This window comes from Trypanosoma conorhini (genome assembly GCF_003719485.1).
Source record: "Trypanosoma conorhini strain 025E chromosome Unknown Tco_14.4_contig_00341, whole genome shotgun sequence".
In the NCBI taxonomy this organism is placed as follows: domain Eukaryota; phylum Euglenozoa; class Kinetoplastea; order Trypanosomatida; family Trypanosomatidae; genus Trypanosoma; species Trypanosoma conorhini.
In genome coordinates this window covers 1-15,232 of record NW_021704428.1, presented here as the reverse complement: position 1 = coordinate 15,232, position 15,232 = coordinate 1, and the positions used below count along the sequence as shown (strand labels likewise).

At 64.0% G+C, this 15,232-nt stretch overlaps 10 protein-coding genes across 10 annotated transcripts in view, besides 12 other annotated features; all 10 read left to right on the top strand.

Annotated features, from left to right (window-relative positions):
* The window catches only part of Tco025E_05661 (uncharacterized protein), a gene marked incomplete at both ends in the record, with an annotated part of 843 nt that extends 660 nt beyond the window's left edge, over positions 1 to 183 (top strand). Inside the window, one exon of the mRNA XM_029372554.1 lies at positions 1 to 183. This exon is cut by the window's left edge and continues 660 nt beyond it. Within this exon, the coding sequence (XP_029227348.1) occupies positions 1 to 183 (183 nt within the window).
* Positions 184 to 392: 209 nt separating this feature from the next.
* On the top strand, positions 393 to 2,438 carry Tco025E_05660 (U3 small nucleolar RNA-associated protein 25; the record flags this gene model as incomplete). Its single annotated transcript, XM_029372553.1, has 1 exon — positions 393 to 2,438. The coding sequence occupies one exon, from the start codon at positions 393 to 395 to the stop codon at positions 2,436 to 2,438; it is 2,046 nt and encodes a 681-aa protein (XP_029227347.1).
* A 112-nt stretch (positions 2,439 to 2,550) lies between these two features.
* Positions 2,551 to 2,568: a microsatellite.
* A 243-nt stretch (positions 2,569 to 2,811) lies between these two features.
* Positions 2,812 to 2,830: a microsatellite.
* Positions 2,831 to 3,175: 345 nt separating this feature from the next.
* On the top strand, positions 3,176 to 5,422 carry Tco025E_05659 (uncharacterized protein; the record flags this gene model as incomplete). Its single annotated transcript, XM_029372552.1, has 1 exon — positions 3,176 to 5,422. The coding sequence occupies one exon, from the start codon at positions 3,176 to 3,178 to the stop codon at positions 5,420 to 5,422; it is 2,247 nt and encodes a 748-aa protein (XP_029227346.1).
* A 91-nt stretch (positions 5,423 to 5,513) lies between these two features.
* Positions 5,514 to 5,553: a microsatellite.
* Positions 5,554 to 5,642: 89 nt separating this feature from the next.
* Positions 5,643 to 5,660: a microsatellite.
* Positions 5,661 to 5,705: 45 nt separating this feature from the next.
* On the top strand, positions 5,706 to 6,536 carry Tco025E_05658 (uncharacterized protein; the record flags this gene model as incomplete). The annotated part of the gene is made up of 1 exon (XM_029372551.1): positions 5,706 to 6,536. One exon carries the CDS (start codon positions 5,706 to 5,708, stop codon positions 6,534 to 6,536), a length of 831 nt encoding a protein of 276 aa, XP_029227345.1.
* Positions 6,537 to 6,714: 178 nt separating this feature from the next.
* Positions 6,715 to 6,760: a microsatellite.
* Positions 6,761 to 6,898: 138 nt separating this feature from the next.
* Positions 6,899 to 6,921: a microsatellite.
* Positions 6,922 to 7,022: 101 nt separating this feature from the next.
* On the top strand, positions 7,023 to 8,540 carry Tco025E_05657 (putative apoptosis-inducing factor A-like; the record flags this gene model as incomplete). The annotated part of the gene is made up of 1 exon (XM_029372550.1): positions 7,023 to 8,540. The coding sequence occupies one exon, from the start codon at positions 7,023 to 7,025 to the stop codon at positions 8,538 to 8,540; it is 1,518 nt and encodes a 505-aa protein (XP_029227344.1).
* A 313-nt stretch (positions 8,541 to 8,853) lies between these two features.
* Positions 8,854 to 10,392, top strand: Tco025E_05656 (uncharacterized protein; the record flags this gene model as incomplete). Its single annotated transcript, XM_029372549.1, has 1 exon — positions 8,854 to 10,392. The coding sequence occupies one exon, from the start codon at positions 8,854 to 8,856 to the stop codon at positions 10,390 to 10,392; it is 1,539 nt and encodes a 512-aa protein (XP_029227343.1).
* A 1-nt stretch (position 10,393) lies between these two features.
* Positions 10,394 to 10,432: a microsatellite.
* Positions 10,433 to 10,638: 206 nt separating this feature from the next.
* Positions 10,639 to 10,666: a microsatellite.
* Positions 10,667 to 10,780: 114 nt separating this feature from the next.
* On the top strand, positions 10,781 to 11,368 carry Tco025E_05655 (nuclear distribution protein C like protein; the record flags this gene model as incomplete). Its single annotated transcript, XM_029372548.1, has 1 exon — positions 10,781 to 11,368. The coding sequence occupies one exon, from the start codon at positions 10,781 to 10,783 to the stop codon at positions 11,366 to 11,368; it is 588 nt and encodes a 195-aa protein (XP_029227342.1).
* A 14-nt stretch (positions 11,369 to 11,382) lies between these two features.
* Tco025E_05654 (nuclear distribution protein C like protein) lies at positions 11,383 to 11,685 on the top strand (the record flags this gene model as incomplete). Its single annotated transcript, XM_029372547.1, has 1 exon — positions 11,383 to 11,685. One exon carries the CDS (start codon positions 11,383 to 11,385, stop codon positions 11,683 to 11,685), a length of 303 nt encoding a protein of 100 aa, XP_029227341.1.
* Positions 11,686 to 11,694: 9 nt separating this feature from the next.
* Positions 11,695 to 11,717: a microsatellite.
* An 89-nt stretch (positions 11,718 to 11,806) lies between these two features.
* Positions 11,807 to 11,843: a microsatellite.
* A 101-nt stretch (positions 11,844 to 11,944) lies between these two features.
* Positions 11,945 to 11,979: a microsatellite.
* A 59-nt stretch (positions 11,980 to 12,038) lies between these two features.
* Positions 12,039 to 12,066: a microsatellite.
* A 207-nt stretch (positions 12,067 to 12,273) lies between these two features.
* Positions 12,274 to 13,992, top strand: Tco025E_05653 (putative UDP-glucoronosyl and UDP-glucosyl transferase; the record flags this gene model as incomplete). Its single annotated transcript, XM_029372546.1, has 1 exon — positions 12,274 to 13,992. The coding sequence occupies one exon, from the start codon at positions 12,274 to 12,276 to the stop codon at positions 13,990 to 13,992; it is 1,719 nt and encodes a 572-aa protein (XP_029227340.1).
* Positions 13,993 to 14,863: 871 nt separating this feature from the next.
* On the top strand, positions 14,864 to 15,232 carry Tco025E_05652 (uncharacterized protein; the record flags this gene model as incomplete). Its single annotated transcript, XM_029372545.1, has 1 exon — positions 14,864 to 15,232. A coding segment is annotated over one exon (369 nt), but the record flags the coding sequence as incomplete, so codon positions are not given.

Genomic DNA, 15,232 nt, shown 5'->3' with positions numbered 1-15,232 from the left:
AGGAGCGCCGCGCCAAGCACAACGAGCGGGTGGACTACTACGCCGCCAGGCGGGAGGCGGAGGCGCTCGCCGCCATCAGCAGCAGCAGCAGCGAGGACGGCGACAACAACGACGCGGACTCCAGCGACTCGGAGACGGAGGCGCACCGGCAGGAGAAATCGCTGCTGCGGCTGCGGCGCCTGATTGGCGCGGATGCAGCGGCCGGCGGCAGCGGCCGCACGAAACGCCGCCGCTGCGGCGAGCCGAACGGCAACGGCGCCCCGGCAGGGGACGAGCGGGGCGCTACGGAGGCGGCGGAGCAGCCGAGCGGGGAGGAGGACGACTGGCGGGCGTACCTGTCGGCAGAAGAGGCGGAGGAGGAGGAGGAAGACGCGGAAGTGCCGCTAGACGTAATGTCTGACGGCGAGGCGGAGGAGGAAGAGGAAGAGGAAGAGGAAGAGGGTGACTACGAGGAGGAGGAGGAAGAAGAGGAGGAGGGTGACTACGAGGAGGAGGAGGAGGAAGACGCGGACGTTGGGAAGGAGGACGAGTACGAGGACGACGACAGCGTTGTGGCGGCCGGCGACGACGAGGCGGCGGCGGCGGGGGAGCAGCAGCGGATGGAGGAGGCGGGGCAGCTCCTGCCGCAGTTCCGCCCCGGCACGACAGGCCTTGCGGCTCTGCAGGACGTCGTGACGCCCAACGACCCGTGGTTTGTGAAGTACCACCAGGACAAGCACGGCGGCATTGACACAAGCCCCATGCGGCCGCAGGCGGGTGGCGGCGCCAACATCGCCGTGGCGGCCTCTGCCCACGCCGTGCGCCACCTCCTGCACGCACCCTTTGTGCTCGGGAAGAGCCACCCGCAGAGGCCGCCGTACATGCATGAGACGCTGTGGGCAAAGTGGCTGGACTACTGCGCCGCGGAGTCGCGGGGGCCGATGACGGCGGAGGAGCGAGGCCTGCTAGACCTCCTGCAGGGGTACCCGGACGTGATGGACTGCTGCCGCTCGTGGGAAAACGCGGACGCGCGGTGCGAGATCTTCCTCCTCCACGCCGTCAACCACTGGTTCAAGGCGCGCTCTGTCGTGCTGGCGCACGACGCCCTCCTGCAGGAGCGTAGGCGGGAGCGCAAGCGGCGGCAGAAGAAGCGGCGAATGACGGACGCCGGCAAGAAGCGTGGAGAGGCAGCGGAGGAGGAGGAGGAAGAAGACGAGGACGAGGAGGCGTACGAGTTTCGCGACCGTGGCTTTGGCAGGACGCGGATTATCATCCTGCTGCCCATGCGCAACATCGCCCATCGCTACATGACAACGCTTGTGAAGCTGCTGCGGGCGTCGCCCGGGGAGTGCGGCAAGCTGGCCATGTTCAACGAGGACTTCACGGAGCTGGCGGAGGCGGCCGACCCCACCTTCAAGCGCCGCCCACGCGACTACCAGCGGCAGTTTGCCGGCAACATTGACGACGCGTTCTGCGTCGGGGTTCGCCTGGAGCCGAGCCGGGTGCGGGTCTACACACACCCGCTGAACAGCGACGTGATACTCTGCTCCCCGCTTGGCCTGCGGCGCCGGCTGGAACGCAGCGGCGACGTGCTGGTGTCGCTGGCCTCCATTGAGGTCTGCCTCCTTGACGAGGCCCACGTGCTGCTCATGCAGAATTGGCAGCACGTGGAGGAGGTGCTGCGGCTGCTGAACAAGCGGCCGAAGGACACCACCCACGGGCTCTCCGACCTGCGGCGGGTGTACGCGTGGGCGCTTGCGGGGCAGAGCGGGCGGCACCGGCAGACAATTATGTGCACCGACCTGACGAACGCGACGCTCCTGGCGACGTTTCGCCGCGGCGTGAACAACTCCGGCCGGGTGCTGCTGCAGCGCCGCGAGGAGGCAGGGGTGCTGGCGCAGGTGATGGTGCCGGTGCGGCAGCACTTCCTGCGCTTTGACGCGGGCGCCGACCCGAAGACGTGCGACGACGCCCGCTTCGACTTCTTCACCCGCGAGGTCTACGCGACGAAAATCAGCCCCCTCGTCGAGCGGGACGTGCGCACCATCGTCTTTGTGCCGTCCTACTTTGACTTTGTGCGGCTGCGCAACTACCTGATCCGCGAGCACCGCGACTCCTTCGCCGCCATCTGCGAGTACACCTCGCTGCCGCGGCAGCGGAAGGCGCTGGGGCAGTTCACCGACCTCGAGCGCCCGCTGCTGCTCGTGACGGAGCGCTTCTACTTCTTCAAGCGCTACTTTGTGAAGCTGGCGGAGGTGATGGTCTTCTACAGCCCCCCGCTCTTCCCCGCCTTCTACGTCTCGCTCGTCGGCCGCCTCGTCGCCGCCTCGCCCAACGCCTTTGCGCTCACGCTCTTTTGCCGGTTTGACACGCATGAGCTCCACCGCCTCGTCGGCACGCGACGCACGCGGCAGCTGCTCGAGCGTGAGGCGGACGCCTTCTCCTTTGTGACGAACTGAGCCACCAATAGCGACAGCACGCGAACGTGGAAGAGAAGGAAAGGGACGGAGCTGCAGGGTATATTTATATATACATGTGTGTGTGTGTGCAGGAGAAAGGAGGCAAGGCGACTGTGTGTGTGTGTGTGTGGATAAATACCGTTTAAGGTGGAGTACTAAAAGGATGCCCATGTGCACACCATTCCTGCACGCACGCATAGGGGTATAAAAGGAATAAAAATGACGCTGGGGAGGGAGTAGTAGAAGGGCGGTGGTGCACTTGGCCACCTGCGTTTGCGGGCATTGAAACATCTGGAAAGAAGGCAACAAACTCGAGGCTGCGCTTCTGTTAATGTGCGTGTAAAGGACTTGATGTGGGCATTGGCATCCGTTGATATATATATATATATATAACACGCTCTTACTCTCCATGTGGGCGCCTCTCTTCCTCTCCGGCTCCGGGGATGTATTGCCACTCCACATGACTCCTTTCGCTCTCTTTCTTTCCCTCACTCCATCCCTCCTCTTTCGGCCTGCGCCGCGGACACGCACGTCTGCAAGAGGAACATCATTTGCCTAGCGTCCATCCGTGCCAGCTTGTGTGGCCGGCAAAGGGAAGGTGGGAAGCTTCTCGCCGTCCTTTCCCAGACACACACACATACACTAGCTGCGATAGAGCGAGCGGGAGGGGAGAGTGGGGAGGGGGGGCGTATCGATAGAGAGAGCGTGGCACACTCCCCTAGCTGTGAGTCACGCCCATGGCGGCCGCGGGGTTCCAGTTCGTGCAGGGCACGGAGCGGCTGGACTGGGGGGTGCTGGTGGCCATTGACCTGCAGCGGCTGGTGAAGGACACGAACGTGGACACCCTGCAGCGCATCGTGGAGAACCTCGCCTTTGCCCGCGTCACCCGCGACGAGGCGGCGCTCTTTACACCGGAGCACATACTGCACCTCTTCACCCTCTGCCAGCTGGTGATTCAGTACCTGGTGTGCTCGCAGGAGTGCCTGGCGAAGCTCAACGTGCGGCTGACGGAGCGGGGGCAGGAGATGCAGCACCGCCGCGACGCGGCGGAGGCGGAGCGGGAGCGGCTGCACGAGGAGAACGTCATCCTGCGCAAGGAGGTGAAGGCGCAGCGGCGCACCCTGCTGGCGTACGAGTACGCCAACACCGCCGGCGGGGGGATCTCGGCGGCGCACTCGTACGTCTGCCCGCAGTGCGGCGACGCCTATGCGAAGAAGGAGTCGCTGCAGTCCCACATGCGCAAGCGACACGCGGCAGCGAGGGATGGGGCCCCGCCTCAACAGCAACAGCAACAGCAGCAGGTCGAGGCGGCGGCGGCGTACGAGTCGCAGCAGCAGCGGCAGCTCCAGGAGAAGGTGGATCGGCTGGAGAAGCTGCTGGAGAAGGAGCAGGAACGCAATGACCGCATGCAGCACGACAGCATGCTGATGCTGATGCAGGCTAGCATGAGCGGGGCACGGGCGACGGCAACGACCCCGCCGCCCTCGTCGCCCGTCCCGGCGCCGGTACAACAAACGCAGGAGCCGGTGGCGCGGTTGCCGCAGGTGCATGCCCCGCCGCCGCAGGTGGCGCCCGAGATCTCCGCCATCCCTGTGATGCCGGACCTCGCCGCCCTGCAGCGGTACAACACGGCGCGGCAGCAGGAGACGGCAAACAACGCCCTGCTGCGGAAGATATCGGAGTTGGAGGCACTCGTGGGGGAACTGAGGAGCGCGAAAAGGGACACTGCGGGGGCGCGCGCCGCGCCTGCCCCTGAACCCATCCGCACGGACACAACGCCCACCTTGCCGACGGAGGCGCTGCACAGACCCCCGTCGCAGCCGCAGTCGCAGCAACCGCAAACGTCCCTGTCATCGTCGACGTACACTCCGTCGTGGCTCTCGGCGACGGGCACTTTACTGGCGGGGCAGACGTACACTGCGGACCGCGGGGAGAGGAAGCCCGCAGCCGGGCCGGCGGCAGCGCCGCATGTGGCGCCAACTGCGGTGCCCGCTGCGGCGACGGCGCCTGCCCCCCCACCACCCTCACTGCCGCCGCCGCCGCCGCCGCCGTTGCCTTCAGCCCCCACATCCGTCGTCGGCGCGCCTGCGGCCGCACCGTCGCCATCACAGCCGCAAGTGCAGGCGCAACAGCAACAGCAACAGCAACAGCCGCCGGCACAGAAACAGTACACACAGTCGACGCCGTCGGCGCCCCAGCCTCTTCCGGCTCCGGCTCCGGCACCGGCTCAAGCTTCGGCTCCGCTTTCTGCTGTTGCAACCGCGCCGACGTCTTCGGGGCCTGCGCAGGCCAATCCCCATTACGTTAGTAGGCCCTACGTCGCGGTTGCCACGACCGCGCCGTTGAACGCACCTGGGGCTTCCCCACCCTTGCTGAGCGCGGCTCCCGCGGCGGCGAACAGCGCAGCTTCACTTAAAAGCGAGGCGTTGTTGGCAAAGTACGGGCCCCCGGGTCCGGCGATTGTGCCGCGGGCCCTCGCCAAGCCGTCGCAGCCTCCGCCCACAGGTCCTGCGGCAGGCTCCGCGGCGGCGCCTCTGCCGGTTTGGCTGCAACCAAGCCCTCGGCAGGATGAGAGCGGGAAGGAGCCGACGGGAAACGCTTCGAATGCACCGCTCACAGGCACCAGCGCGGCGGGAGCAAGTGCCGCTCCGCCCTCGATTGTGCCACAGCTGCAATCCGGCCCTCCGCCATCGCTGCCGCTGTATCCGGGTGTTCCAGTGGCCGCCCCGGTGGATGTCCCGCACGCCGCACAGCAGCAAGCGGCGCCTCCCGCGACGGCGGGCTTGGAGTCCCGACCCGGCGGGCCTGCATATGCGCCGCCAGCTATCCCTTTGGCCCCATCGTACAGCGGCGGCGTGGTGACGCCGGGGACGGGTGTGCCACACGCGGCAGCGCCTGTTATGCGGGAGGTAAAAGCCAGAAGCAGCAGCAGTAGGAGTAGGAGTTCGTCTTTTGAGAGCAGCACCTCCTCCGACTCGTCGTGAGAAACGCTCACAGCCAAAAAGAAAAAAAGGAGGGGACAGGGGGGCGGTGTTTAGAGAAGCATAGATGCAGCTGGGGCCTCACTCTCTCCCCATCTATCATGCTATATATATATCTGTATCTAGATCAATATATGCTTGGTTGGAGGAATATTCCCTTGGATGTCCTATTGCTATAGCTAAACGCACAAGCTTTGCTGCACCCACTCCTTCTCTCCGCAACATATATATATATATATATTTGTCTGTCTGTTTTCCGTGAGGGTAGAATAGGCGTGTGGATTCCATGCTGCAGCGCATACCGGCGTACCGTGATCCTCTGCTTCAGGTCCTCAGCGACGCACTGAGGCGTGCGCTCGACCTCTACCGTCGTGAGATGTCGGCCGGTGTTTCGGTGGAGTTTGAGTGCCGCCTCGGGACCTTTTCGGCGTCGCGGCACACCTACGCCCACCCGTTTCCGACGCACACACTCACCCCGGCCGTGTTGGACGGGCAGTCGACGACGCCCTTCTTCTTCTTCGCCGGGGTGGCGCAGCCCAGCTTCACTGCGCTGCATGACGCGCTGAAGGCCGTCGGCGCCGCCATGCCGCCGCGCTCCTCCACGGTGCTGTCGGTGCGAACGACGGGGAAGCATCGCCTGGAGTACGCCATGAACGAGGCCTGCAACCGGGGCCGGCTGCTGGCGATCACCGAAAAGGAGCGCGTTTTCTTCCACGACGTGCGTTGCCCGGGGTGGGGCGCGGACTTTCGTGTGTCGGTGTCGCGGGAGCAGACGCTGGACGCGGCGACGTGGACCCCGGCGCAGTGGGAGTCTTTTGCCCCGAGCGTCTCGCGCCTGCGGCAGCGCAAGTCACTGCACGTCGCCCCGCTGCTTTCCCTGGACATGGCGATGGTGCGCTCCTTCACCGACCACTCGCGCTTTGCGCGGCCTTGGTCGGCCGAGCTGCAGGTGCCGTTCGTCAGTGCCCCGCGGGTCTCGTTTGACGTGGAGGTGGAGGTCGACATGCCGGCGCTGCGGCGCGCGGTGCGGCAAACGCGCCTGGTGGACTCCACGCTGGAGCGGACGGCGTTGGACCTCCTTACGGTACTGCAGTTTCTGGCCGAGAAGCGGGGGTGAGGCTAGACGCGGCGGCTCCTCTCTGCCCCAGAGAAGGGAACGAACAAGAAGCGGAGCGGCGGTGCGGGGGGAGGCCGAAGGAAAGGAGGAAAACGGGAAAGGGGGTGGGGGTCGTCACAGAGAGACAGTCACAGCGGAAGCGCGCGGTGCGAGGAAGGGAAGTCGTGCCGATGGGGCGGTGTATGTGTGTGTTTGTGTTTGTGTGTGTGTGTATGCGTTTGGTGGGAAGGGGGGGAGCTTATTCCGCTTCCGTCACGTGGTGGGGGCTGGAAGGTGCTCCCAGCGTCACCCCGCCCCCCCCGCCGTGACGTGTCACGCTGCCCCGCTGCTTACACCTGCGTGCGCGTGTGTCTTGCCTCTCCCCATCACCACCACCACCACAACCGCTTGCGACAGGAAAAAGGGAGTGTATTTAGGTTTTAACCGCGCTGATCCCAGGCGCCAAGCCCTCCCAGCTTTGCTCCTTCGCTCGCCGGCACGCAGGCGATGCTTTGGCGCCTCTTCTTGGGTGGAGTCTTTGGCGGGGCCCTCTCGGCATGTCGCTCGCAGACGACCACCACCCTCGCGGCCTCGGCGCCGACGCTGGACCTCATTCTGGACCCAAGCAAGGACGTCGTCCCGGTGCGCTGCGTCGTCGTGGGTGGCGGCTACACAGGCTCGAAGCTGGCGTACATGTTTGACAGCATGTTTGATGTCACCTTCATTGACGAGAAGAACTACTTTGAGTTGACCAACGACATCATCCCGATCGTGGCGAACCCGTGGGACGCGCGGAACGAGGAGGCGTGCCGCCGCCTCTTCATCCTGCACCGCTACTACTTGAAGCGGACCAACGTCCTGACGGGGACGGTGGACGGGGTGGAGGAGGACGCGGTGACGCTGCGCGACGGCCGGCGGGTGCCGTACGACCTCCTCTTCGTTGCCCCGGGCGAGCGCAAGCCGTTCCCGTTCGCGACGAAGCAGCGCAGCATCGCGGGTCGCGTGCAGGAGCTGCGGCACTTCAACCACTTCCTCGGCACCTGCAAAAAGGTGGCGGTGCTCGGCGGCGGGCCGGTTGGGACGTCGCTGGCGATGGACCTGGCGCAGAGCCGGCCGGAGCTGCAGGTGCATCTCTACCACGCCAAGTCCGAGCTCATCCCCGCCCTGCCCACCACGAGCCGCAAGTACGCCCGCGAGGCGCTGCAGCGGCGCAAGAACATCTCCCTGCACCTCTGCACGCGTGTGACGGACGTAGACGGGTACGACGCGGAGGGCAAACGCGTCGACACCCGCCCCTCCTCAGCGTTTGCGCGGCTGCTGGGGTTCAGCAGGCCGCCGGCGGAGCCGACGCGGTTTACGGTGCGGTACGACAAACTGCACTTTGAGCCGACGCCGCAGCAGTCCATCGTGAGTCAGGCGTACTTTGGCCGGCGCGAGCCGAAGTTGTCGGGGGACAGGGTGGAATCCACCGGCACGGAGGAATTTGATTACGTTTTTTCAACCATCGGAGACGTGCCGCGGCCGATTCAGGCCGGAAAGGGGCGGCGCAACATCCTCGCCGAGCACGAGGCACCGGATGGCCACTACCGCGTCAGTACATTGATGCAGTTGTACCGGCACCCAAACATATGGGCCCCGGGGCGCTGCAACAACCTTCCGTGGGTGCGGAGCTACGGCTCGAGCGACGTGCAGGTGCGCACCATCTTCCGTGGGCTGAACTCGGTGGTGTACAACCCGACCGAGCGCTTTTTAAGCTCGCGGGACGGGGTTCAGCCGCAGCGCATGGCCATTCCGCGGCTGTTGGTGCGGCTAGGGAACAACGACGCCGTTGGCGCCACGCCGTGGTCGGGGGGAATGGTGGGCCTCTCGGCATTTCATGAGTTTATGCAGGACCGCAACCACCTCGTGAAGGAGTTTCAGCAGCCAATCTTCTACAAGCAGCAGGACCCGGCGAAGGTCAAGCAGCGCATCTCCAATTGGGCCTCCCACGAAACGACAGACATTGTCGATTTCTCCCACTCCTAGGAGAGGCTCCAATTGTGGTCTTTGGTTGTCTCCTTTTTGTTTTGTTTTGTTTTGTTCGGTGTGCATGCGTGTGTGTTTTTTTTTCTCTCTCTCTCACACAAACAGGCACGCACATACACGCATGGCACGCAGGCAGTGACGTCACAGCGGCATCTCACTTCATTGTGTACATATTTGCCCCTCCTCCCGCTGCTGACGGTGGGCGACTCATTCTTTCTCTCTGTGGGTCGTTGTCCCCGCATTTCTGTTCTCTTCCGCTTTTTTCGTGTGTACACACGCATATATATGTGTAAACTCCTGGAGATGTGAGGCCATGCCCCACTTCTTTGGTCACTCCTCCGTGTCCTTCCTGGAACGTTTTCAGTTGCTGCAGCGCTGCGGGCATGGCGAGGGCGCGCGGCGTGGCCGGCTTCCGACGGACGCGCTCTCCCTCATGGATGTGCTGCTGCACATCAACAGCATCTTCACCATCTTTTCTCGCCTGAAACATGCCCTTGACACCGCACAGACGAGCGGTGCTTCGCAGGGGCTGGGGGCGGGCGACGACTTGGGACACGCTGCGCGTCACCTGCAGGAAGACATGTCGGACTTCGACCGCGGGCTCGCGGAGGAGGTCCTGGGGCCGCTGCTGCTTTCGTGTCTTAGTTTTTACGTGCATCAGAGCATTGGCATGGTGACCATACGTAGAGCCTTGTGCGCGCTTCTCGAGACCACTCCGTACCTGCGCGAGGTGGGCGAGGAGGCGGCGGTGGAGCCAACGCTGAGCTCGAATATCGCCCTGTTGCTGCTGAACCTCTCGCGGGCGCTGCTTCGCTGCCAGGCCGGGAAGGAGCTGCTCCCAAGGACGCTCAGGCCGGCGGAAGGGGAGGAGCGGCGGGCGCCGACGGTGCTGCCGCTCCTGCCGTGGCTACTATCAAGCGCCGAGCACGCAACGCAGAAGCCGACGTGGTACTGGTGGGAGTCCCAGAACCCGCGCACCTTGTGCGGCCTCATCGGCGGTGCGGTTGTGTACCGCAGCCCGAGCTGTGAGGCTGCCGCGGAGGAGGATGCCTTCTCGGTGTCGTACGCCGCGCGGGCGGTGGCGGGGAAACGCGGCCGCGAGGCACACGACGGCACTACCGCGGCGGCTTTGGGGAAGCATGAGGAGACCACCTCAGCGTTGCCGAGCCAGGTGCGTGGCGCCGAGCTCTTCGCCGGTATTCTTTCCCTTCCGTACGTCGTTCAGGGGATGATTTTGGAGTACCTTTCACCGCGTGCCCTGTCCGCCGCGGTTTGCGTCTGCAAGGCGTGGTGGATGCTCATCGAGCGCTGGTCCCCCGTGCTGCGGTTTTATCTGCTTTCCAGCCGAGCCGTGACGCGGGTGTTTCTTCAGTTCTTTGAGGACGACTGGGGAAAGGCGTGGGTGCGGGTGGATGCGCTGACCACCTTTCGGCGGCTTGCCCTGCAGCAAATGCGGCTGCGCTTAGTGCAGAACCGTCTGCAGCAGCGACGCGCGTCCGCGGCGTCGCTTGGCAACTTTGTCGTGCGCCTTTACGGCGATCGTGGAACGGCGAGGCTGCAGTGGAGAATGTTGGAGGGGCTGTGGAACGCCATTGAGGTGGAGATGAAGCTGCTTCCGTTTCTGGCCCTCCGCGAAGCGCGGCTCCCTTCGCTGCTCCGCGACGGGGCGGCCTTCTTGTGCTGCAGCACCCTCTCGCGTGGGGCTGCCCGGGTGCAGGTGGCGCAGGTGATGGCGTCGCTGCGTGGCCCTGACCGCCCCTGCCTCTCACTCCTCGAGGAACTGTTGGGACGCTGGTCGCTGCTGCTTGGCGTGGCGCATGCGCCGTCGGGGGCGGCGCCCGAACGACTCTGAGGTCCGACGTCTCTCACTCCCTCGTCCCTGCCCCTCGCCCAGCGCATTCTGGTGCCGCCGATGCGTCTTCGCTGGGGCCATCACAAGGCTACGCGGTCATCGCCGCGTAGGCGGTTGATGGTCCGCGGCGTTGCAGGGGTTTTCTGCTGCGGGGCCCATTGGGGCCCCTTGCACGTGCGGCACCTCCTCTCCCCTCTCTCTGCGTTCTCCCGTTTTGTTTGCTTGCGTCTCTTGGTGTTTTCCTTCTGTTTTTGTTGTTGTTGTTGTTTTTTGTGAGCGTGCAGCTTCTCGTTTGCGTTGGGGGCGTGGGAACCCGTGGAATAGCAAAGTGTACTCTAGACAAACCCTGCACAAGAGACAGTGCTTGCACTCACGCACACGCAAAGCGATGTCGGTGGATGAGCGATTTGACTCCATGCTGTTGGCGATTGCCCAGCAGCATGACGGGATTGACTCCATCCTCGACACCTTCTTCTCCTTCCTCGGCAGGAAGACGGACTTTTTCTCGCAGCCGCCTCTGGCTCGCGCGGCGGTGCAGCGTGCGCTCGACCGTCATCTAGCGCAGGCCGAAGAGCGGCAGCGGCGGAAGCAGCAGGCGGAGGAGGAGCAGCGAAAGCAGAGGGCCGCCGCCTCCCGCGTGGAGGTGTTGGAGGACGAGGAGGAAGTGGCCGCGAGGGCCGCCGCGGAGGCCGCCAAGCGCCGGTCGGAGATGGAGAAGGCGGCCAGCGCGGTGGCCAACGCCAAGGAGGACGAGGACGGCATGAAGCCAAAGGGGCTCCCCCGACCGCGGGCAACGGGTTCGACTACGAGCACTACATGTTTTCGCAGACGCTGCAGGAGGTGGAGATGCGGGTGCCGCTGCCCATCGCCAACGCCCGGGGGCGGGACGTCGAGGTCGTGCTGCAGCAGCGGCACGTGCGGGTGGCGGTGCGGGGGAGGCCGCCCCTCGTCGACGGCGACCTCTACGCCGCGGTGAAGCCGGAGGAGTGCATGTGGACCATCGAGGACGGCGCCACTGTGGTCGTCACGCTGACAAAGGCAAACCAGATGGAGTGGTGGAAGACGGTGATCGCGGGGGACGCGGAGATCGACCTGCAGAAGGTGGTGCCGGAGAACTCCAAGCTAGACGACCTCGACAGCGAGACGCGGCAGACGGTGGAGAAGATGATGTACGACCAGCGCCAGAAGGCGATGGGGCTGCCCACCTCCGAGGAGCAGCAGAAGCGGGACATGCTGGCCAAGTTCATGGCGGCCCACCCCGAGATGGACTTTTCGCAGGCGAAGATTTGCTGAGGAGGCGGCCGCCGCCGCGCGCGCGCGCGCGCATGTGTGTGTGTCAGGCGATTTCACCGCAGCCACGTATTTTTTTTTCCTTTCATTTTTCCCCCCACGCTGAAAACGCGAAGATCCGAGCAAGAGAAGCAGAAGAAGAAGAAGAAGGGAAGGAAAAGCGAGGGAAGGAAACAAACGGGTTGGGGAGGGCGGTGGGGCGGGTGCAAAGGAAGGCGGGAAGGAAAAGAAAGGCTGAACACACCCTAATAAGTGTTACGGATATTATTATTTATTTGTTGTTATTATTGTTATTATGGCTATGGCTATTTGTGAGCTTGGGCGCGACAGCAACTCACGCAAGGAAGAGACGGGAAAATAATAATAATAGTGATAGTAATAATACAAAAAGGGCAGGGGCGGAAGGAACACCGCAGGCCCAACAGACCTCGCCGCCTTTGACTCTCCGTTCTTGTTCGCCATGACGACTGCATCTTCCTCTCCGTTCCCTCACATTTCCCTCCCCACCGTGAGAACGCAGCAGCAACACAAAAACACAAGCAGGATCCATCAGGCGGCCAGAGTGGGGAGGGTGAAGCAAATCCTAAAACAATGACGGCGGGCCTTCTCACATGGGGATGCGTGTGGTATTGGCTCACGCTACTTGTCTTGCTTGCTGGCGGGTGCACTTCCATGGCGGCGGCCTCCTTCCTGGACGCGGCGGCCCTCAATGACTCCTCCATGCACGTTGGGATCATGTGCATCCCGCTGTACGGCCACTGGAAGCCGCTCTGGGCGATTGGAGAGGCCTTCACCCGACGTGGACACCATGTCACGTACTTTAGTGAAGAACCTCGGTGGTGCGAGGAGATCGTGCGCTACGGCGGAGACAGGGCGGCATGTATTGACATGCCTTCACGCGGCGTGTTCCGTGATGCCGCCTTTTTTGAAAAGTTGAGTCGCGCGGACAGCGTCTTCCTGACCTTTGCGGACCTCTGGAATGAGTCCTTCCGCCATCACGAGCTGCAGCTCGGCGGCTACCTTGCGGCGGCCCAGCGGGTGCACGCCCGGCGCCCACTCAGCGTCTTACTAAGCGATGCCGCCACCTTCGTTGGGGGCTCTGTGGCGCGTGCGTTGGATGTCCCCTCCGTCCTGTTCTTTCCGCTGACGACGATGCTTCCGCTGGGCTTCTTCAATCGCCTCCCGCTCATGGGCACCGGATGGCCAGCGCAGATGAGCAGTTGGCAGCGACTGCAAAACTTCCTTCTACGCGGCATGCTGGTGGGACTGGCGGACTCACTCCACCGCGTGAACGACGGAAGGGCGTTGTACAAAATCCCACCCCTCCGTAACGGGTACGAGCTGGGCGGCTGGTACGACACCGTGCTCGCCCCCACCATTTGGGGGTTTGATATTCCGCAGGAACTGTGCCCTAACTTTCATCCATTGGGGCTTCTGAGCTTTGACGAGGATCGCACTCCGTTCATGGAGAAGGAACTTGCGGCCTTTCTGCGGCGCTGCCCACAAGGCGCTGTCTACGTGAACTTTGGGACCCTGGTTTCCCTGCACCGCCGTCAGGCGGATCGGCTTGCCAGCGCCCTCCGGCAGCTTCCGTACTGTGTCGTTTGGAAACTGACGGATGCGCAGCGGGAGCGCCTTTGCCAGGGAGAATTGGGAGAGATGGAGGGGCGGACGCACCTTCGGCCCTATTTTGCTTCCTCGTTGAAAATCATGAAGCACGCGAAAGTGGTGGCGTTTGTCTCGCACTGCGGCGACCGCTCTGTGCATGAGGCGTTGGAGTCCCAGTTACCTATCGTTGGGATTCCGTTCTTCGCCGACCAATCGGACGTCTGCCAGCGCCTGCAGGAGGCAGGTGTGGGGAGGTGCGTCGGGCACAAGGACCGCTTTACCTCTGACGCGGTCTCGGGGGCAATACAATGGGTCGTGCAAAACGCAGACCAGGCAAAGGCCAACATGCGACGACTGCTTCAGGTCTCCAGGTTCCTCGGTGGCGCTGAGCGGGCCGTCGACATTATTGAGAGCCGTTACCACAACCATCTGCTTGGAAGAAATGAGTCGCTCGAGCGATGTGCTGTGTTTAACGACGAATCGGGTGTAGAGGCGCAACCGCTGCGCATTGAACAGCTTGACGTCTTCCTTGTATGGATTATTGCGTTTGTTTCCTTGTGGCTTATCGTCTTTGCGTGCACGGCGAAACTGTCGTCGCGCCTTGCCCAAGCAATGCGACCAAAGCAGGCGTCCCTTGCAAAGAGAGGGCCGCGTTTTACCGTCTCACCCAGGGCAACGCAGCCGGAGAAGAAGGCCGAGTGACAATTGAGGGGGGACTCGCTGCGGAACTGAGTGGGCAACGTTTTTTTTTTTTTCGTTCTTGCTGTGGTGGTTTTTTTGTCGCGTGTTGCCGCGTTTGGCGTTGCTGTCTGTGTTGGTGTGCGCGCGGGCGGGTGGGAAGTGGGCGGGGCGCCGCTTTGAATTTAGGGAAGGAAGTGAGCGGGAGGGAAAAAAAGAAAACTACTTGCCTCTGCTGCTTCTCTTCCCGCGGTTGTGTAGGAAAGCCCTCGTCTATTCACGCCGGCCTTTTCGCCCCCCCCACCAGGGCGAGGACACCGCAGAAGTTTACAAAAGGGGCCCGCGCCCTTCACTCGAGGCCGAAGAGGCGAAGACAAAGGCCCAGCCCCCGCGCACGCAAAACAAAACGCCCACTGTCCACGAAGCATGCCTTAACACCAGGGCGACGCCGGTGGCACAGCGCGCCGGGGTGCGACTTCCGATTTGTTCCCCACCGCGGCCGGGCGAAGGTTACCGGCCGAGGCCTCTCCCCTCGGCTAGCCGGGGCGGCCTCGGCCCCCCGAAACGCGCCATGTCATTTTTTTTTCCGCGCGCATTTCGGCGCACCTCGCGAGGCAACGCCGCCCCTCGGCGGGGCCTGCGCCGGGGCACTGGGGCAACAAAAAAAGTTAGGCTTCTCCCCCCTGGAAGGCGGGCGCGCGGCCCGCCACCTCGCTCCTTCTTTTCGCTGCCGTTTTTTTTTCATTTACATTCGGGAAGGGGGTTGTCCCGGGAGGTTTGGCCCGCCTCCTTTTGCGGGCCAAGTTTGGCTGCGCGGGTGCGTTGCATCGCCGCCACGCCTGGGCGCCGCGTCTCTCCCGTCGTCGTTTGCGCTCGTCCCGTGCAAAGTGGGGGAATGCCCTCGGCGCCGCCCACCGCCGGCTCACGGCACGCGGGGGCCGTTGAAGTGAAGCCCCGCCGCTCGCCCCTTGACTTTTTTTTCCGCCCTTGCCCCGACGCCGCGCTCGCGTGCGGGGAGGACTCCCTTCTCCGCCAAAAGCCCGCGCCCGCAGCACCCGCGCTGAAGCGGCGTGTCCTCCGCCGGTTCCCCGTCCCAGCGGGGCTTTTTCTTGGGGGGCGCGGGCTCCCCCTGCGCGCGGAGGGCTCCGGGAAATGGCTCCGGAGTGGGGCGCAGCCGCCGGCTCCATCCCGCGGCGGTGTTGGGCGCGGCCGGGGGGAACACGGCTCCCCGAGACGCCCACAAGCGACGGGGGCCGTTGCATTT